General features: G+C 43.6%; 1 protein-coding gene across 2 annotated transcripts in view; it reads right to left on the reverse strand.

Moving 5' to 3' along the window:
- Positions 1 to 7583: 7583 nt before the first annotated feature.
- ETF1 (eukaryotic translation termination factor 1) overlaps positions 7584 to 21735 on the reverse strand; it is a gene marked incomplete at both ends in the record, with an annotated part of 42300 nt that continues 28148 nt past the window's right edge. For both annotated transcript variants that reach the window (XM_080710851.1, XM_080710850.1), the window contains 9 exons: positions 7584 to 7666; positions 8688 to 8835; positions 10495 to 10559; positions 10952 to 11107; positions 11500 to 11629; positions 13613 to 13803; positions 13983 to 14121; positions 18941 to 19080; positions 20816 to 20991. In XM_080710851.1, the coding sequence (XP_080566977.1) occupies positions 7584 to 7666; positions 8688 to 8835; positions 10495 to 10559; positions 10952 to 11107; positions 11500 to 11629; positions 13613 to 13803; positions 13983 to 14121; positions 18941 to 19080; positions 20816 to 20991 (1228 nt within the window). The remainder of the gene's footprint in view (positions 7667 to 8687; positions 8836 to 10494; positions 10560 to 10951; positions 11108 to 11499; positions 11630 to 13612; positions 13804 to 13982; positions 14122 to 18940; positions 19081 to 20815; positions 20992 to 21735) is intronic.

The raw sequence follows: 21735 nt of genomic DNA on the forward strand, positions 1-21735 counted from the left end.
TAAGTTGCAGAAGGCCTCACTAAATAGCTGAGGCTGGGTGTGAACCCGTGATCCTCCTGTTTCAGCCTCCCAAGTACTGGGATTACAATGTGCACCATTATACCTGGCTTTATATTTTATTTTGAAAAGGTCTTGTTAAAGCCGGGCGTGGTGGCGCTCACTTATAATCCCAGCATTCGGAAGGCTGAGGCAGGAGGATCACCATTCTCGGACAGCCTGCCTCAGCTACTTAGTGAGGCCCTTTGCAACTCAGTGAGGCCCTGTTTTAAAAAACAACAACAAAAAAAAGCTGGTTAGGTGGTGCACGCTTGTCATCCCAGCATTTGGGAGACTGAGTCTGGAGGATCATGGTTTGCAGACAGCCTCAGCTACTTAGTGAGGCCCTCTGCAACTCAGGGAGACCCTGTTTCAAAGTAAAGAATTAAAAAAAAAATAGGGCAGGAGGTGTAGCTTGGAGATCGAATACACCCTGGGTTTCATCTTCAGACGCATTAAAAAAAAAAAAAGAATAAAAAATAGGCCTGGGGGTTGCCGGGTGTGGTGGCGCATGCTTGTAATCCCAGTGCTTAGAAGTTTGAGACAGGAGGATCGCACAGGTTCGAAGTCAGCTTCAGCTACTTAGTGAGGCTCTCAGTAACTTAGACCCTGTTTCCAAATAAATTATAAAATAGGGCTGGGGTGTACCCCAGAGGTAGAAAGCCTCTGGGTCCCCCCCCCCCCAGTACCACATACACATACACACACACACAATAGGCCTGGCGGTGTAGCTCAGAGGTACTATGCTCCTAGGTTCCATACCCAGTACTGGGAAAAAAAAAAAAAAAAGTCTTGTTAAGTTGCTGAGGCTGGCCTTGAACCTCTGATCTTCCTGTTTCAGTTTCCCAAGTACTGAGATTACAGGTATGTGCCACCATGCTCAGTTTCAGATTTGCTTTTTTTTTTTTTTTTTTTCCATACTGGGGATAGGACCCAGCAGCATTTCTACCTCCAAACTACACCCCCAGCCTTATTTTAACTCTTTATGTTGAAACAGGGTTTCACTGATTTGCAAAGGGCCTAAGTAGCTGAGGCTGTCTGCGAACCTCAGTCCTCCTGTCTCAGCCTCCCAAATGCTGAGATTACAAGTGTGGGCTACCACCCTGGCTTGGATTTTGCTTTTTGAGGAATATCTGTATTTACCTGCCTTAGAACTAAATAGACCTAGCCGGGTGTGGTGGCGCACGCTTGTGATCCCCGCACTTGGGAGGTGGAGACAGGAGGATTGTGCAGGCTCGAATCCAGCCGCGCTGGCTTACGACCCTGTTTCCAAATTTAAAAAGTATAAAAATAGGTCTGGGGGTGTAGCCTGGAGGTAGAAGGGTGTCCAGGAACCCCAGTATCACCACCAAAAAGAAAAAAAAAAAAAAAACCAAATAGACCTGACTTTGAGTACTACATTTTGCCATTTAATAGCTTTTGAAGTTGGATAGGCAGAAACAAACAGTATCTACTTCATTAAGTTTTTCTTTTCTTGTACTGGGGATTGAACCCAGGGACTTTCTGCCTTCTAACTATACCTCCAGCCCTACTTTTTATTTTTAGGTTTTGAAACAAGGTTTTACTAAGTTGTGGAGGGCCTCACTAAACTACTGAGACTGGCCACGAATCTGCCATCCTCCTGTCTCCCAAGTACTGGGATTGCAAGTGTGTACAACCATGCCTAGTTCCTGTTGTATTTATTTTTGTGTGATACTGCAGATTGAGTCCTGTCTCAGCCTCCCAAACACTGTGATTACTGGGGTGTGCCACCACCCCCAACTTCTTCTGTTTTTTTTTTTTTTTTTTTTTTTTTTGCGAGTCTGGGGGTGGAACCCAGGGGCATTCGATCTCCGAGCTACACCTCCTGCCCTATTTTTAATTCTTTATTTTGAAACCAGGTCTCACTGAGTTGCAGAGAGCTTAAGTAGCTGAGGCTGTCCTTGAACTGTGATACTTCGGTCTTTTTTTTTTTTGTGGCTGAACTCAGTGGTATTCTATCTATCTCTGAGAAGACACCTGACCTGAGCTACCCTCCTCAACAAAGTTTTTCTAAGAATTGCATAATTGTTCGGCAAATGTCAAATAACTATCTATAGTTATTTTACAGAGGGATAGCTTAAAACCCAGATTGTAGAATGCTACGAAAACTGGGCAGAGCTGTAATGAGACACTTAGGGGCACCTCTCTGTTCTTCACAAACCCCCTACTTCCTTTGGTAAATTGCCTTTTCCATTTCCTCAAAATTATAAGGGCAAAGCAAGCTGTTTCAGGCACCTCTAGAAGCTTCTCAGATATCTGCAGCCAAATGGTTCTTCCACTGCCAGTATCCTTGTGGTGTAGCGCCACCCTGTGGTCACCAGCACAAACTCACCCTGGCCATTTTCAGAGGACCAGGGTTGGAAAAGCCATCCTTATATTCTAAGTAGTAGGCACTGGACTGTGCACTTCATATACTTTTTTTTATTTAACCTTTTTATTTTTGCAACACTGGGTATTGAGCCCAGAGGCATTCTACCTCCAAGCTGCACTCCCCGCCCTATTTTGTATTATTTATTTATTTATTTTTGTGGGTCTGGGGATGGAACCCAGGGGCATTCGACCTCCGAGCTACAGCCCCTGCCCTACTTTTTATTCTTTATTTTGAAACCAGGTCTCACTGAGTTGCAGAGGGCCTCACTAAGTAGCTGAGGCTGTCCGCAAACCGTGATCCTCCGGCCTCAGCCTCCCAAATGCTGGGATTACAAGCATGCGCCACCATGCCCGGCTGTATTATTTATTTTGAAACAGGGTCTAAGACATGGAGGTCGATTTAACCTTTATGAAGGCATTTTACAGGTAAGAAATTGATGCTTAGAGACATGGGATAATTTAGCGATCACCCAGGAGCCAGGAATTTTATCTCACATGTGAAACTCCTGCTTCCCATTATGCTAGTCAGACAACTTTACAGCTGGAAAGGCACTTTAGATTCAGGGTCTGCCATATACTAATGGGAACAATTTAGGAAGAAACTTAGTTGAAGTCACAAAGCCCAGCAAATGGCAGAGCCAGAACTAGGGCTTTAAAAGATTTCTGCTCTTAACCTGGACTCTTAGCTGAGCTCAAGGTGAGCTTGCCATGCAAGTTCAGAAAAGGACTCCTGGACATGGCTCTACTTGAAACAGCTATCCAGACAGTGCTTAGAACTTGGAGATGAACTGCTTGCTCAAGCACCTCCAGTTCCTGTTGTTCAGCCACATCCTCATCGACTGTGGTATCCAAACTGCTACAAAACAAGCAAGTACCTGCCCTGCTCCACGGACTCTCACGTGTTGCTCCTTCGGCCCTTGGCTGATGATAAACTCCTGTGTCCCTCGAGGCCCAGTCCCATCAGGGTAGGAGTTGGCAGATGGAAGTACTAGCTGGCGCTCACTCAAATTGGCTACAAGGGAGAAGCTGGCATGAGGCTTTAATTCCACCTTGGCACTCAGCCCTGAATCTACTGGGCCTGTCTGGGAGCGTCATGGCATGGGAACCGGAGCCAGAGAACAAAAGACGGCGAGTGCTGCAGGCACAGACAGGCGAGTGCTGCAGCCCACGCACCCTGCACTCCTGTGCGCCTCCCAACAACCCGACTTCAGAACATCACTTAGGGATGCCGCAGTCACACCTGCCCCTTCTGAGGGTACTGGACCTCATCCGGGCATCTTCTGGATCAGATGAAAAAAGGGCTGATGATATCTTGAAAAAGTGAAGTGACAGAAACACTGTCAAGCCTTGGTTCCTGCAGAGGGCCTAAATCGTTGAGTCCAACTGTAAGCCTGGGATTCTTCTGTTTCAGCCTCCCAAGTACAGGGATTACAGGGGTGTGCCATGACACCCCCTTCTTTTTTTTTTTTTTTGGTGGTACTGGGGGTGGAACCCAGAGGCTTTCTACCTCCGGGGTATACTCCCAGCCCTATTTTATATTTTATTTTTGAAACAGAGTCTCACTAAGTTGCTGAAAGTCTAAGTAGTTGAGGCTGGCTTCGAACCTACGCGATCCTCCTGTCTCAGCCTCCCAAGCGCAGGAATTACAAGTGTGCGCCACCACACCCAGCAAAATTTTCATTTTCTCCTTCAGCAGTTTTTTTTGGTGGTACTGGGGTTCCTGGAAACCCTCCTACCTCTGACTACACTCCCAGACCTATTTATATATTTGGAAACAGGGTCTCTTAAGCCAGCACGGCTGGCTTTGAACCTCCACGATCCTCGTGTCTCTGCCTCCCAAGCGCGGGGAGTACAAGCGTGCGCCACCGCGCCCGGCCTCTTCTGCTCTTAACCTGGTCTAGGAGCTGTTCCACTGGGCCTGGACTTGCTCTTGGATGGTGCCATTACTTTCCTCTCCAGAGCAAAGTGTGCTAGATGGGGGAGAGCAGCAGGAAAGGCGCAGCCCTAGTTTTGCTTTTCCATCTGGACCGTTCTATTACAGGACTCAACGGCAAGCAGATACAGGGAGTCAACTTTGTAATTAGGCCTGGAATATATAATTTTGGCTTTATCACTAAAGAGCTGCTCTTTAATCTTTTTTGGTCTGTTTCATCAACTGACAGTTCAAAATGTTTTCTCTTTTGTGGTGCTGGGGATGGAGTCCAGGGCCTCATACATGCTCGGCAAGTACTCTACCACCACACCATGCTCAGTCCTCACCACCTGTTCAATGGTATACCATCTACCTCTATGGAGTGTTGAATCATGGCATTACATACTTGAAATGTCTTTAACAACAAAAAGCAGCCAGACGTGATGGTGCACGCTTGTAATCCCAGCGCTTGGGAGGCTGAGGCAGGAGGATCGCACAGGTTCGAAGCCAGCCTCAGCTACTTAGTGAGGCTCTCAGCAACTTAGTGAGACCCTGTTTCCAAATAAAATAGAAAAAAGGTCTGGGAGTATAGCCTGGAGGTAGAAGGCCCCTGGGTTTCATTCCCTGTACCACAAAACAACACATGCCTGTAATCAATCCCAATATTTGGGAGGCTGAGACAGGATCGCAGATTTGTGGCTAGCCTCGGGAACTCAGACCGTTTCAAATTACAGAAAATACAATAGGACTGGGGGTATAGTTTGGAGGCACGATGCCCCTGGGTTTGATCTCCAGTACCCCAAGTTTCCTTTTGACAAGCACGTGGAATAAAAATACAAATTAGCTTGGACCTAACAACTTAAACCTTGGAAACAACCTCAGAATTCCCTTGCATAGTCAAATGTGAAGAATTCAAATGTAAGGCTGAAAATTTATTAGCCATGACTAATCTGACATATGCTTGAAAGAACTGTTTCCACAGCTTAGACCTTTCTAGGAAGAGTCCTAAAAAATCTCCAGCACACAAAGTATATTCTTAAATATGGTTTAATACTCTTCTCCATTTCTGTACATCACAACACCAAGATTCGCTGCTTAGGAACTCTCTGCAGAGGCTATAGAGAATGCAAAGGCTACGGTTTTCACCCCCTCTTATTTTTGTGTTTGTATGTGTAAGTGTAATACATATCAGTATATATTGATACACACATCAATATATAATGCAATATATATCACTGAAGAGAACACATTGATTAAAGAAATACAAAAATTTGGCATCATTTCCAAACTTAAATAGTAAAAATAAAAACTACAAAAGGAGCTGCATACCCTAAATGTATCATGTGAAACAACAAGCATATTCAAAAATGTAAATTTACATCCAATTTCTCTGGTCTTGTCATATCACATTAGACCCATTTACAATGGCAAAACCCTAAGGTACTGCTGTGAAGAGAGCATGTTTGCTCGCTCTTGGGTGCTCTGCAAACAAACAGCAGAACCCAAAGCAAAAGCCTGTTCCGGTGAAGCCTCCTACACTGGTGAACACCAAAGGATGGACTCTTCTCACTGGGGTTTGAGACATCAGGCTACACAGTGACAGACAGTCATTTGGACCTCAGAGTACAGTGTGAGAACCAGAAGCTTTACATTTAAGACATACTCCCTCCATTCAAGTGAAACAGGATTATTGGAACGATAGGCAGGTCTGTAACCTGGGAACAAAGTTGGTTCAGACCAATAAAGCTACGAGTGACTGAGTCAAGTCAGTGAAGAACAGCAGTCAGGCACTAAAGTGTTAAAAGTACCCAATTTGAAAACCAAATGCACCCCACTACCCTCGTCAGTGTAGGGGTGATGCCAGCTGACTCTTAAAACCTTTGGTCCTTCAAAGTCCATTCAGTATGCTCTTTTCCATTGCTACCACTGGGCGCATCCTATACACTTTGTTCACCGTCACCACCTTGAGCACGCCAAGACCTCGCGCGTCAGCCGGTTCAAGTCCGACTTACAGTCCAGCTGTGAAGCATAAGCTTCAGGTTTTCAGGCCAACTTTTGGATCCAACATGGTTTATTCCATGGTGCCAGAAGCTGTGTCCCATCCCTTTCCCCCCCTGCCCTTCCCCCCCATCCTCCCATAATTTCTCATCTGAGAGGTGCTTTTAAGTCCCACATTTGAAACAGATGCTCCAACCCCACTAGGGGTTTATAATTACATGCAGTCATACATGTCTTGTCTGTCGTTCTTGTGAGAATTCTTGCAGTTCATTAAAAAAAAATCAAAACATTCACATAATCTCATGCCACCCAACATAAGGAAACACGTCCACCTCCCTTTTCCAAGGATAGACTCAAGCAAAATAAAGTAATCTTTAAATTTCTTTGCTTCCACTTAAATTGTATGTTTTATTTCTCCCAATCCCAGCAATAGCACAGAAGCCCCATCATATCCATCTCAAACTGGTTTCTAGAAGGCTAAGGTCACAGGGACCCTTGTCAAAGCAAGTGATTCAAAGGGCTCCCCAACGCTGGGCACAACTGCGTTTGCCCAACAGATGGACGTGAGCAGTGCACAGGCCCCAGGGCTTCGGGAGTCAGTTTGACTTGGCAACGTAACCTGCATCCTTGAAACTGACAGTCAGGAGAGGGGTGTGAGGGAGTGAGGTTGAAACTGCCTCCTATTAGCTCACCCTTTCAACATTGAACAGAGACCGAGAGAGAAATGGTTCCAACATTTCACCACATATATTTCTTCTTCTGCAGTCTAAGCTGAGAATGCCATGTAAATGGGTCACTGCGAGATGCAGCAATTTAATTTTTCTCCAATCAAAATAAGAAACAAACCAGTATGATCTCATTTCTATTAACTTTTGAAGGTTTACAGCAGTTAAAGTATTTTTGCTTCTATGTATGAAGGTTAAAAAAATCATTTTTTTTTTCATAAAATACAAGAGCAACCAATTTCACCATCGAGTGAAAGTAAAAACTGGGATTCTTTTTTAAATTAGTCCAAAGTGGCATTTAGGAACTTATTGTAGGCTGCTGCGCTGACACCATGACAAACCAAAGTGTAGGGTGGGTCTGGTTTTGTTTCGGTTTTCTTTTCAGTATCCAATGCTCATGGATTAAGTTCTGGAAATGTTCCAATTGTAAGGCAGGGATCTGTTTGGATTCCACCACGGGTATGCTCCTTGGGTTGGATGCTGGAGGGTGAGGCACGTTTTGCCGGACCCATGTCGACTACCTAGTAGTCATCAAGGTCAAAAAATTCATCATCTCCTCCTTGGTATTCCATTCCCTGGAAATCTACTCGGTACCGCAAGATACCTAGAGAAACAAACCAAAGGATAAATACCTGTGCTTATAGAACAGGGAGGGGTAGCTCTAATAAAGAAAGCCCTTTCTGTTACAGAATATAGAAAGCAGAGCACACATTTGGAGGCGGAGACACGAGACTCACAGGTTTCCAGTCAGCCTCAGCTGCTTAGTGAGACTGTTTCAAAACAAAGAACACAGCATTTGGGAGGCTGAGACAGGAGGATTGTGGTTCGCAGACAGTCTCAGCTACTTAATGAGACCCTTTGTAACTCAAATGAGACCCTGTTTCAAAAAAAGAATAAATAATAGGGCTGGAAGTGTAGCTTGGAGGTAGAATGCTCCTAGGTTCCATTCCTAGTACTTCAAAATGCGTGCACGCGCATACACACACACACACACACACACACACACACACACACACACACACTATAAAAATAGGGCTGGGGTGTACCTTGGAGGTAATGATTTTGTGTGGGTTACTAGAGATTGAGCCCAGGGGCATTTTACCTCCAAGCTATAGCCCCAGGTATATATTTTTTATTCTTTATTTTGAAACAGGATCTCACTAGGTTGCAGAGGGCCTAAGTTGCTGAGGCTGGGTGCGAACTTGTGATCTTCCCGTCTCAGCCTCCCAAGTGCTGGGATTATAAGTGTGTGCCACTAAGTTCGGCTAGAAAGTAATGATTTAAAAATTGGTCTAGCTGGGCACAGTGGCAAATGTCTGTAATCTCAGCTACTCAGTACGATCCCAAGTTCCAGGCCAGCTTGGGCAAACTGGAAGACTATGTCTTAAAAGGGCTGGGAATGTAGCTCAGTGGTAGAGCACTTGTGTCGCACATGTGGGCTCCTGGGTTTAATTTCTAGCACTTCCCTCCACCCTGTAGTCCAATATAAGCAACGTAGAGTCACCTGCTTATGTACATTATGAATTATGAGTGCAACTCACCTGAATTAATGTATTTCAGGAAAGCCAGGAGAGGCCTGGCCTGAGACCCTGGTTTTAATTACTATTTGTTGATTTGCTACTCACCTCCAATTCCACCAAATCCTTTCACAAATTGGGATCCTTCTTGTGACTTATCTGTGACAATTTCCAATGTAGCTCCGAACTTTTTATAGTTGTTAGCAAACCATTCCAAGAGGGGCATGCTCTCAATCAGCTCATGTTCCTGGCCTGTCTACAGGGGCAACCACGAGGGAGGGAGGGGATGGAGTTAGTATACAACGAGGCTTAGCTCCTCTCAACACCCCAGTTCACCACCATTCCCATTCTCCCACTTAGTATGTGTGTGTGTAAATGGGGGTAAAATGAAGTGAATTCTGGTTTCTGGTAACAGAACTGAAACAGCAGAAAACTTCAGCATTCTTCCTCAGGATCTAGCCCCAGCCATGAAATCATCATATTCAGTGATTCCTTAACTTGGGATTCCCATTGTGACTCCAGAAGCCAGGCTGCTCTAGCCTCTATGCAACACTCATTCAACAACTCAGAAGAAGCATACCAGAAGAAGCTGGAGCAGCCTCCTCATACAGGTCAAAGGCCTCCAACCCAGAATTTTGTGGTGCTGGGGATTAAAGCCAGGGCCATTCTACCTCAGAACTATACCTCTAGGCCTTTATTTTATTTGAAAACAGGGTCTTGGTAAATTGCTCAGAGCTTCACTAAATTGCTGAGGCTGGCTTTGAACCTACCAGCCTCCCAAGTACCGGGACTACAGGCATGCACCACCACACCCAGCTAAATTACCGTATTTAAAACTACCTTGTATAGTGTTGTGGTGCAGGCCTGTAATCCCAGTACTTGGGAGGCTAAGACAGGAGCATCACAGGTTCAAGGCCAGCCTCAGCAGCTTAGTGAGACTGTTTCAAAATAAAACACTGGGCATGGTGGCGCACACCTGTAATCCCAGTACTTGGAAGGCTAAGACAGGAGGATTGTGGGTTCGAGGGAAGCTTCAGCAATTAGTAAGATTCTCATCAACCTAGTGAGACCATTTCAAAATAAAAATAAGGTTGGGGATGAATCCCCAGTAACCACCTCCCTTGAAAATATGTTGGGCACGAGGAGGCTGAGATAGAAGGATTGCAGGTCCACAGACCAGTCTTAGCGACTTAGGGAAGCCTTGTCTCAAAAAATAAGAAATGGCTGGGGTGTAGCTGAGGTAGAATGCCCCAGGGGTTCCATTCCCAGTATAAAAACAAAACAAAAACAAAACCAAAAAACCAACCCATCGTGTATGGGTAGACATTTTAACCTGTGGGGATGCATTTATATCAAACCTGGAAAAGGTGCTGCAGTGGAAGAGCTGGTAGTCAGCGAAGAAAGCGGCGCAGGTTCACAGACCTGTGTGTGTGTGTGCGCACGCGTGTGTGCGCGTGTTGGTGGTAACTGGTACTTGGGACTGAAATGAGAAGTGCTCTGCCTCTGAGCTATACCCAGCAATATTTTGTTTTATGCTGAAACAGGGTTTCACTAAGTTCCTGAGCCTGGCCTTGAACCTGTGAACCATCTATCTCAATTTCCCAAGTACTGTGATTACAGGCGTGCACTACCAGCACTGTTTAAATTAAATCTTCATGTTATTTCAAGAATAAAGAGAATGTTTTCCTGACTGTTTAACTTTTACAAAATAAGAAGGTTTGCAGTGACCGTGACTTGGCCTCCTTCCTTAGAGTCAGATCAGCGCATGGCAGAGAGGAGCTGACCACCTCCTGCTAACTTCCTACCTCGCGCGAGGTTTGTTTTACCAAGGCTGATTTGTGGCGAGTGCTCTAACACACGGGCTACGCTTCTTTGCATTATCACCAAGCAACAACAACAAAACCCAATCACGTACCTCTTTGTCTGTGAAATGAGATTTATCCTTCTCTTGTTCTGGAGTTAAATACAGAATTTTCTCCTCTGCAGTATTAAAAGGAAAAAGTGTGTTATCTCGGCTCTCATATGCTAATAGGTGTAAAATCCCACAAGGTGAAGCTAGATGAGCAAAGGGCTCCTGGATGGACTCCACCAACCTCCTTTCCTAAGCTCTGAGCTTGCACTGAACATCCTCCAGGTATACTGCTCCTACCGCAGGACACATCAAAGACATTCAAGACAGGAGTCCTAGTCCTTAGCAAATTTGACAATTGCAAGCAAACAGTTCAAACAGAAAAACCTATGTAGTTATATGCTAGAGATCCAGACTGCCTTCTGTTGCTCCTGAAATAAGCCCTCTTTCCCAAATGTCCACCCTAGCCTTCTGGAACACAGGAATATAACAAATAGCAACCTTGCTTCCTGACTTCTCTTACCTTCTGTGCCTTGGCAATGAAGAACGTATCTCATAATATCCAGATTTTCATAGACTATTAGAATCTCTACAGCTCCCATTTCCAAAGCCTTTAGTGTATCTTCAACTCCAAAGCAGTACTTGCCCGTATCCTGACTAATTTCATCGAAGTATCGTCCTGTGGATTAGAGAAAGGACAATTAAGACATATAGCTGGCTCTTTGTATCCACAATTTCATTGAACTATAGATTAAAAATATTCAGGAAAAAATTACATTTTGTTTATGTATATTACAAGTTAGGCTTATGATGGTTGAATCTGTATTGAACAGGCAGGCTTTTTCTTGACATTATCCCCTTAATTAGAGATAATTTAAGGTATACGGGAAGATCTACAAAGGTTATATGCAAATACTACACCACTTTATGTGAACTTGAGCATCTATAGATATTTTGGTATCCAATGTCCTTACAATAATCCTCTGCAAATAATGAGGGAAGACTATAAATTTACAATTTCCCTTGTAGGTGCAAATACACATAACAAAAAAAGTTACACATCACTAATACCTATTAATTTCTTCTCTTGAATGAATTTCACGTTGGAGAGGACTTCAGTAGACAACTCAATAGCTTGGTTGAATCCATTTTCACCACCATAGGATATATCAACTAATTTTAAAACTTTTGACTGCAACCTCTGACACAAACAAAAACAAAAAACATTAGCTTATACCATAACTTATAACAAGACCCACTCTCATTTGTAAATACCCCCCCCCCCATTTTTGGGGTACTGAGGGTGGAGCCCAGGGGCTTTTCTACCTCCAGGCCATACTCCCAGACCTATTTTATACTTTATTTGGAAACAGGGTCTCATTAAGTTGCTGAGAGCCTAAGTAGTTGAGGCTGGCTTCAAACCTGCGCGATCCTCCTATCTCCACCTCCCAAGTGCTGGGATTACAAGCGTGCGCCACCACGTCCGGCCTCCTCCAGCCCTTTTTATTTTACTGGTATTGGAGACTGAACTGGAGCACTCTAACTCTGAGCTCCACCCCCAGCCCTTTTTATTTTTTTAAATTTTGAAACAGGGTCTAAGTTGTAGAGGCCGCCCTCAAGCCTGTGATCCTCCTGTTTTAGCCCCTCAAGTACTGGGATTATAGGTGTGAATCCCAGCTCCACCATGCTTTCTTTTTTAATTTTTCTTGTGGTACTGAGGATTGAACACAGGGCATTCTACCTCTGAGCTACACCCCCAGCTCTATTTTATTTTACTTTGAAACAAGATCTCGCTAGGCTGGTAAGACTCTCACTACTTGCTGTGGCTGTCCTCCAACATGTGATCCTCCTGTCTCAGCCTCCCAAGTGCTGGGATTACAAGTGTGTGCCACCAGGCCCAGCTCTCCACTGTCTTAAAGGTAGCTAAACTCAGCATTATGATCACTGAAGTCTAAATATGGGGAAGAGACCACTTTATTCAAGAGTATTCTTGCAGTAAGCAACACTGCTAGGGTAAACTTTCCCAATGGATTATATCATACATTTTATTTATTTTTTTATAGTACTGGCAATGGAACCCAGGAGCATCCTACCTTCGTGATGCACCCTAAGCCCTATGTTGCATTTTATTCTTTATTTTGAAACAGTCTGCAACTAAGTTACAGAGGGCCTCACTAACCAGCAATCCTCCTGTCTCAGCCAACCAAGTACTGGGATTGCAATACAAGCATGTGCCCCAGCCCTTTTTTTACACTTTATTTTGAAACAGGGTCTCAGTTGCAGAAGGCTTCACTAAGTAGCCGAGGCTGTAAGAGAACCGAGACCTTCCTGTCTCAGCCTCTCAGGTACTGGGATTATAAACATGCACCACCCCGCCTGGCTACCACATTTTATTAGGCCTATTACAGGATGACTCATTAAATGCAAACAAAAATAAGTTCCTTGTGAAAGAAAGGAAGCATGGGTTCCTTCCAAATAAGGTGATGAAGAATACTTTGGGAATGTGTTATGGCTGAGCACATGTGTCCTAAATCAAGAGATCCTGTGGATTAACTGCTTCAGTCTTAATCAGCTCAATTATGTTACTGAGTTTCACTGCTTTATTTACCTCCAGGAATAACTCAGCAAAAGATAGTAAAAAACAAAACAAAATAGCTTTGAGTTTCTCTGAGATGAAACCATTTTAAAACCAATATGGTAGCTGGGCATGGTGGCGCACGCTTGTAATCCCCGCAACTGGGAGGCTGAGACAGGAGGATCGCACAGGTTTGAAGCCAGCCTGAGCTACTTAATGAGGCTCTCAGCAACTTAGTGAGACCCTGTTTCCAAATAAAACATAAATAGGTCTGGGAGTATAGCCCGGAGGTAGAAAGCCCCTGGGTTCCACCCCAGTACAAAAAAAAAAAAAAAAAAAAAAAAAAAAAGCGTGAGGGAATGTTTCCTAATAAATATCGGTAAACCAGCTACCATTTTTTCTTTGCAGTGCCAGCAACTGAACTGAGGACGTGAACAGGCCAGGCAAGGGCTCTACCACTGAGCTACATCCCTGGCTCTCAGACCTGGGTTTTTAATCCAGAAAACAGACCACTGTAAATTTAAAAAGATGTGCATGGCCCAGGGCTCATACAGAAAGAAGACTAGGTCTATTTTTGAGACTCACATAATGAACCTACTTCTTACTTACCTGATCAAACATATCAGATTGACTTAGTTCTGTTTTAAAGTCAGCTGATCCAGCTAAAACGAGACCAGCCACATTCACTTTGTCCCCAGAAATAAACAGCTGCACAGCAGTCTCTGCTACTTTCCGAACATAGTTATGTCGCTTTTCCATTCTTAAACGAGCAAAACGCAAGGCTGACTGACCTCCTCTACCTTCAACACAAAAGTGGTTAGAGTAAAGGCAATTAATTATTAAGAAGCGATCTGAGAAAAGAACAAAGAAAAATAACCACACTCTTAAATAAATGTTCAGCATAAACTATTTGTTTTCAGAGATTGACTTTATTGCTAGACACAAACTTAAGATGGCTCGTGTATTCTGCATATATTACCGTGTTTCTTTGGGAGATCCACAGTGAATTTGTGCAGGACTTCTCTTGTGTTTCCTTGGAGTGTGCCAAAAAGTGCACCACTGCCATCTATTACAATGAAGCCGAACTTGCTATCATCTGAAAGTAGCGCTGTTAGAGCCTGAAAAACAAACACCGCATAATGACTCCAAAGCTTTGCTGAAGTCACAATAAAACCCCAAAGGACACACCTGAGCCCGTTTACCCCATTCACCAAGATAGGAGTTCTGTGGGAAAACAGTTTTATAAAATAAACTTGGACTTCGGCTATAAATATACAACTTATGTGAAATGGTGGTTGCCAGGGGTTGGAGGGAAGAGGAGTTACTTATTGTTTAATGAGTATAGTGGTTTTTTTTTTTTTTTTTTTGGCAGTGCTGGGGATTGAACTCAGACATTCTACCACCAACCTATATGTTTGAAACAGGGTCTTGCTAAGTTACTGGATGCTGGCCTACAACCCTCCTGTTTCAGCCTCCCTAGTATAGGCAGAGTTTTAGGAAGATGAAAAACATTCTTGAAGCCAGGTGTGGTGGTGTACTTTTGTAATCCCAGCATTTGGGAGGCGAAGACAAGAGGATCTGGAAATGGACAGTAGTGTTGGTTATACAACATTATAAAGTATAATTCAGTATGCCACTGAATTGTATTCTTTTTTTTTTTTTTGTGGTACTGGGGATGGAACCTAAGGGCATTTGACTGCCGAGCTACACACCTAGCCTTATTTTTTATTCTTTATTCTGAAACGGTCTCACTGAGTTGCAAAGGGCCTCACTAAGTAGCTGAGGCTGGCTTTGAACCTGTGATCTTCCTGTCTCAGCCTCCCAAATGCTGGGATTAAAAGCGTGCACCACCATGCCCAGTAAACTGTATTCTTAAAATGATTATGAAAGCCGGGTGTGTTGGTGCATGCTTGTAATCCCAGAGTTTGGGAGGCTGAGACAGGAGGATCATACAGGTTTGAAGCCAGCCTCAGCTACTTAGGCTCTCAGCAACCTAGTGAGACCCTGCTTCCAAATAAAGTATTAAATAGGTTGGGAGTATAGTCTGGAGGTAGAAAAGCCCCTGGGTTCCATTCCTAGTACCCACCCCACAAAATGATTATGATAAACTTTATGTTATGTGAGCCAGGTGTGGTGGCACATGCCTGTAATTCTGGTACTTGAGGGGCGGAGATAAGAGAATCACAGTTTTGAAGCCAGCTTCAGCAACTTTTTGAGAACCCTTTTCATTTCTTTTCATTTTTTGGGGGGTACTAAGGATGGAATGGAGGGCATTCTTCCTCTGAGCCACAATCCCAGGCTTATTTTTTATTCTTTATTTTGAAACAGTGTCACACTAAGTTGCAGAGGGCCTAAGTAGCTAAGGCTGGCATGGAACCTGTGGTCCTCCTGTCTCAGCCTCTCAAGTACTGAGATTATAAGCATGCATACAACCACACTCAGCCATGAGACCCTGTTATCAAAAAATAAATGGGATTGGGGATATAGCTCAGAGGTACCCCAGTACAACACTTGCATGCTTTTTTTTTTTGAGGGTCTGGAACCCAGGGGCATTTGACCTCTGAGCTACACCCCCTGCCCCATTTTTTACTCTTTATTTTGAAACCAGGTCTCACTGAGTTGCAGAGGGCCTCACTAAGTAGCTGAGGCTGTCCGCGAACCGCGATCCTCCAGGTCTCAGCCTCCCAAATCCTGGGATTACAAGCGTGCGCCACCACGCCCGGCAACATGCATGCGTTTGTACACACAAACTCACATGAGTTATATGTATTTTACCAAAATAAAAACTTGGATAAACAAACCAAAAATCTCCCCCCAAAACCAAAATTTGACAGTTTATAGGCTCAACTTCTTCCTAGTATAACATTCAAATTAAAGATCTAACTTCTAGCTGGGCATGGTGATGCACACTTGAAATCCTAGTACCTGGGAGGCTGAGACAGGAGGATCGCAGGTTCGTAGCCAGCCTCAGCTACTTAGTGAGACCCTGTTTCAAAACAAAGAATTAAAAAATAGTGCTGGGGATGTAGCTTGGAGGTAGAATGCCCCTGGGCTTAAAAAGATCTAACTTCCAGCTGGGCATGGTGGCATTCATCTATAATCCTATAAACTTGGGAAATTTAGAAAGATTGTGGGTATCAGGCCAGCCTTAGCACTTTAGTGAGACCCTATTTCAAAATAAAAAAATAAAAAGGGATGGGTAAGTAGAATGCCTCTGGGTTCAATCTCCATTAAAAAAATATATTTATGGGAAAACGTCTGGGTTAATTTCTGTCTCTCGAAAGATAAAATATTTAAATAGCCCTAGAATGTACATGAATGTCTTTTGTTTTCAAAAGAAAGAATTTTTTTTTTGGTGGTATTGGGGATTGAGTCCAGTGGCATTCTACATTCAAGCTATACACCCAGCCCTATTTAAAATTTTTATTTTGAAAAGGGTCTTGCTAGGTTGATGAGAGTCTCACTACTTGCTGAGGCTGTCCTCAGCGTGTGCCACCATGCCCGGCCAAAATTCTATCTTTAACATCAACAGTAAGACATGAACATTACATGTTAAAAATACAGCCTTGAGCCGGGTGTGGTGGTGCATGCTTGTAATCCCCAGGCTTGGGAGGCTGAGACAGGAGGATCGTGCAGGTTCGAAGCCACCCTCTGCTAGCTTAAGAGACCCTGTTTCCAAATAAAAAAATATAAAATAGGTCTGGGAGTGTAGCCCGGAGGTAGAAGGCCCCTGGGTTCTACCCTCAGTATCACCAACAAAAAAACAAAACAAAAACAAACAAACAAAAAACAACCTTGCTGGGAGTGGTGGGGCACCCTTGTAATCCCAGCATTTGGGAAGCAGAGATAGGACGCCCTTTACAACTCAGTGAGACCCTGTTTCAAAATAGTTAAAACAGCCTTAAAGCCAGGCATGGTAGTGCACACTTGCAATTTCAGTACTTAAAATGCTGAGATAAGAGGATTTCAGGTTCCAAGCTAGCCTCAGGAATTTAGTGAGGCTCTCGGAACTTAGCAAAACTTTATTTCAAAGTAAAAAATAAAACAGGGCTGAGGGTGTGGCTCAGAGGCAGAATACCCCTGGGTTCAATCACCAGTTAAAAAAACAAACAAACAAAAAAACAAAAAACAAACAAACAAAAAACCCCAAAACCCAAACACACACACACACACACACACACACTTACTCGAGCTAAAGTCAGACAACACAGGTACTAATTACTGTTTGAATCAGTATGATTCAAAATCTGCTTTGGTCAAGCCAGACAGAGTTGCTAAAAGTTTCCCCCAATAAAGCCTCTGCCAGAAGACTATGGTAGCTAAGAGAAAAATAGTCTGGATCATCCATTCAGTCGACCAAGATTCAACTGGAACTGGACTTCCTGTCAAGTTAGCAAAATTCATCCATTGTAAACTGTGTCAACAAATGTCAGTTCTAATTCCACTGTAGAGGTTTTTCCTACATCGATGAAACACAAGAGAATAAACTAGGAGCCAGCTGTGAATTCCTGATTGTTCTAGTGTTGACTGATTTAGGTCACTCTAATGAGGTTCCCTCTCTTTCCATCATTAAAGTTCATCTTATCGCAGTTCTGTCACTCAAGTTTCAGAGAGAGAGGAAAAAAATACATAGTCATACAACCGATATATGAATGTGAATGTTCATGGCAACAGTAGAAACAACCTAGAATTTTACTGATTAATGAATACATGGTATGGTAAGCCCATACCATGGATTATTTGGTAATCAAAAAATAAAATAGACGCCGGGCGTGGTGGCGCACGCCTGTAATCCCCGCGCTTGGGAGGCGGAGACAGGAGGATCGCGCAGGTTCGAAGTCAGCCGCGCTGGCTTAAGAGACCCTGTTTCCAAATAAAAATATAAAAAATAGGTCTGGGAGTGTAGCCCAGAGGTAGAAGGGCTTCCAGGAACCCCAGTACCACCAAAAAAAAAAAAAAAAAAAAAAAATAGCCGGGCGTGGTGGCACACGCTTGTAATCCCTGTGCTTGGGAGGTGGAGACAGGGAAATCGCGCAGGTACAAAGCCAGCCGTTCTGGCTTAAGAAACCCTGTTTCCAAATAAAAATATAAAATAGGCCTGGGAGTGTAGCCCGGAGGTAGAAGGGCTTCCAGGAACCCCAGTACCACCAAAAAAGTATACATAGATACTACTAAATGGATAAACCCTAAAAACATAAACCTAGCCGGGCGTGGTGGCGCACGCTTGTAATCCCCGCGCTTAGGAGGCAGAGACATGAAGATTGCGCAGGTTCGAAGTCAGCTGTGCTGGCTTAGGGAAACCTTGTTTCCAAACAAAAAAAGTATAGCCGGGCGTGGTGGCACACACTTGTAATCTCAGCATTCGGGAGGCTGAGACTGGAGGATCGCGGTTCGCGGATAGCCTCAGCTACTTAGTGAGGCCCTCTGCAACTCAGTGAGACCCGGTTTCAAAATGAAGAATAAAAAATAGGGCAGGGGGTGTAGCTCAGAGGTCGAATGCCCCTGGGTTCCATCTCCAGACCCGCAAAAAGAGACCCTGTTTCCAAATAAAAATATAAAAAATAGTTCTGGGAGTGTAGCTTGGAGGTAGAAGGGCTCCCAGGAACCCCAGTACCACACACACACAAAAGTATAAAATAGGCCTGGGAGTGTAGCCCGAAGGTAGAAGGGCTTCCAGGAACTTCAGTACCACCAACAAACAAACAAACAAACAACAACAACAAACAACAACAACAACAACAAAAAAACCCCATAAACCTAAGTGAAAAAAAGCTAGTAAAAAAAAAAAAAAAAAAAAAAAAAAAAAGCCAGACTAGTATATAGAGAAAATAGATTAATGGTTACCTAAAGCTATAAAAGGTTAGGAAAATGGGAGTTAACTGGTAATGGATATGGGGTTTCTTTATGGAATGAGGAAAATGCTCTGTGCACCCTTACCTCTGTATGGAATTTGTTGTCACACAAATACAATGACGTATTAATGGGTTTGAAAGGTTCAAAATCAATGTTGACTTTCTTTTCCTTTCCTTCTTCTGTTACAATTGTTCCACAGTAAACAACCAGACCATTTGGAGGTACTGTAAACAACAAAAACAATTTCTCTACTTTAAAGGCTTCCCACAGAATTCTCTCCCTAATTGCAAAACATCCTATCAGATGTTTTAACAAGGTTTACTCCTTTAGGTACAGTAAATATTACTAGTCAAGCATGGTAGCAGAGACTATTTCAAAACAAAAATAAAGCTGGGCATGGTGGCGCATGCTTGTAATCCTAGTACCTGGGAGGCTGGAATAGGAGAATTGCAGGTTCATGGCCAGCCTCCACAATTTAGGGAGACCCTGTTCAAAAAAAGAAAATAAATAAACCCAGGGGCATTCCACCTCCAAGTTATACCCCAGCCCTTTTATTATTTGAAAACAAGGTTTTGCTAAATTGATGTGAGCCTTACTAAACTGCTGAGCCTAAATTGGCTTCAAACCTGTGATTCCCCCCATCTTAGCCTTCCAAGTACTGGGATTACAGGTGCCCACCAACATGCCCAGCAATAAACCAAAATTTAAATATTAAAAAAATAAAAGGAACTGAGAATGTAGCTCAGAGATAGGATACCCTTGATTTCAATCCCCAATATCACAAAAATAAGACTACTTTAACCTTTCTTTGGTACTGGGGATTAAATCCAGGACCCTCTAAGCTACAATCCCAGCCCTTTTAATTTTGAAATAGGGTCTTGTTAAACTGCTGAGAGGGCCCCTGAACATGTGATCCTCCTGTCTCAGGCCACCAATTACTGGGATTACAGGCTTGTGTCACTACATCAGTTTCTATGTAACCTTTGTAAATTTAAAAATTGTTTAATAAGAGTTGGCCCATGCCTGTAATCCTAGTTCTTGGGAGGCTGAGACAGGAGGATTACAAATTCAAGACCATGACCCTATTTCAAAATAAAATAGGACAGTGAGTATGGTGGCATGTACTTGTAATCCTAGCACTTGGGAGGCGGGAATAGAAAAATTGCAGCTTCATAGCTAGCCTCAGCTAGTTATCGAGGCACTCCACAACTTAGTGAGACCCTGTTTCAAAATAAAGGATAAAAAATAAGGTGGTGGCTGGGTGTGGTGGTGCACAGTTGTAATCCCTGCTCTTGGGAGGCAGAGACAGGAGGATCGCACAGGTTCAAAGCCAGCCGTGCTGGCTTAAGAGACCCTGTTTCCAAATAAAAAAAATCTGGGAGTGTAGCCCAGAGGTAGAAGGGTTTCCAGGAACCCCAGTACCACCAAAAGAGAGAGAGAGAGAAAAAAAAAAAGGTGGTGCTCAGAGGTAGAATATGTTCTTGGGTTCAGTCCTTGTACTGGAAAAAGTAAATAAATAAAACAGGGTTGGGGGTTAGCTCAGAGGCAGAATGGCAGAATGCCCGTGAGTTTTAATTTCCAGTACAAATAAAGCAAAACAAAAAGAACCTAACATGACATTGATGACAGCTGGCTAAAGAAAACTCCAGTGAGCCGGGCGTGGTGGCGCACGCTTGTAATCCCAGCATTTGGGAGGCTGAGACTGGAGGATCGTGGCTCACGGACAGCCTCAGCCACTTAGTGAGGCCCTTCTCAACGCAGTGAGACACTGTTTCAAAATAAAAAAAGGGGCAGGGGGTGTAGCTCGGAGGTCAAATACCTCTGGGTTCCATCCCCAGACCCGAAAAAAAACCCCCCAAACCAAACAAAACCTCTAGTGAATGAAGCACCATGTTAGGACAAAAGGGGAAATAAAACCAGGACAACCTAGAGAGGAAAATTAATCAAGCGCTAGATTACCTTTGTTATAAAGTTTGAGTCTTTGTTGTACAGATGTAATGGCTCCCAGGACTGAAAGGCGGTTTACTCGTGACTTAATGTTAGATGCAGTTCCAAACTCATCCGCTAACATTTTTGCCACTCGTGAAATCTGGTCTTTGGGAGGAATGATCAATGATATCATGCTGGTGCCATTGCTGTAGGAAAAATAATTCATTAGAGGTTCAGATCCCACATTATTAGTATTTAAAATTTATGTTTTATCTTTGGTAAAATAAGCCAGGCATGGTGGCTCAAACCTGTAATCCCAATACTTGGAAGGTTGAGAGAGGAGATTGCAGGTTCAAGGCCAGCCTTAGTATTTGGTGAGACCTGCTTTCTTTCTTTCCTCCTTTCTTTCTTTCTCTCTCTCTCTCTCTCTTTTTTTTTTTTTTAAAGTATTAGGGACTGAACCCAGGGGTATTCTACCTCTGAGAAAACACCCTATCCCTATTTTATTTTTTTTGTGGTACTGAAGATGGAACCCAGGAAAATTCTACCTCCAAGCTATACTTCCAGCCCTATTTTTTTCCTCTTTATTTTGAAACAGGGTCTCACTGAGTTGCAAAGGGCCTCACTAAGTAGCTGAGGCTGTCTGCAAACCCAGATCCTCTTGTCTCAGCCTCCCAAATGCTAGGATTACAAGCATGAAACAGGATCTCACTAAGTTGTGGAGGTCCACACTAAATTGCTAGCTTGGCTGAGATTAAAAGCATGTACCACCACACTCAGTGTGAGATCCTTTCAAAATAAAAAATAAGCCGGGCGTGGTGGCGCATGCTTGTAATCCCTGCGCTTGGGAGGAGACAGGAGAATCGCGCAGGTTTGAAGTCAGCCGCACTGGCTTAAGAAACCCTGTTTCCAAATAAAAATATAAAATAGGTCTGGAAGTGTAGCCTGGA

The sequence above is a fragment of the Muscardinus avellanarius genome, assembly GCF_963383645.1.
Source record: "Muscardinus avellanarius genome assembly, chromosome: 1".
Taxonomy (NCBI): domain Eukaryota; kingdom Metazoa; phylum Chordata; class Mammalia; order Rodentia; family Gliridae; genus Muscardinus; species Muscardinus avellanarius.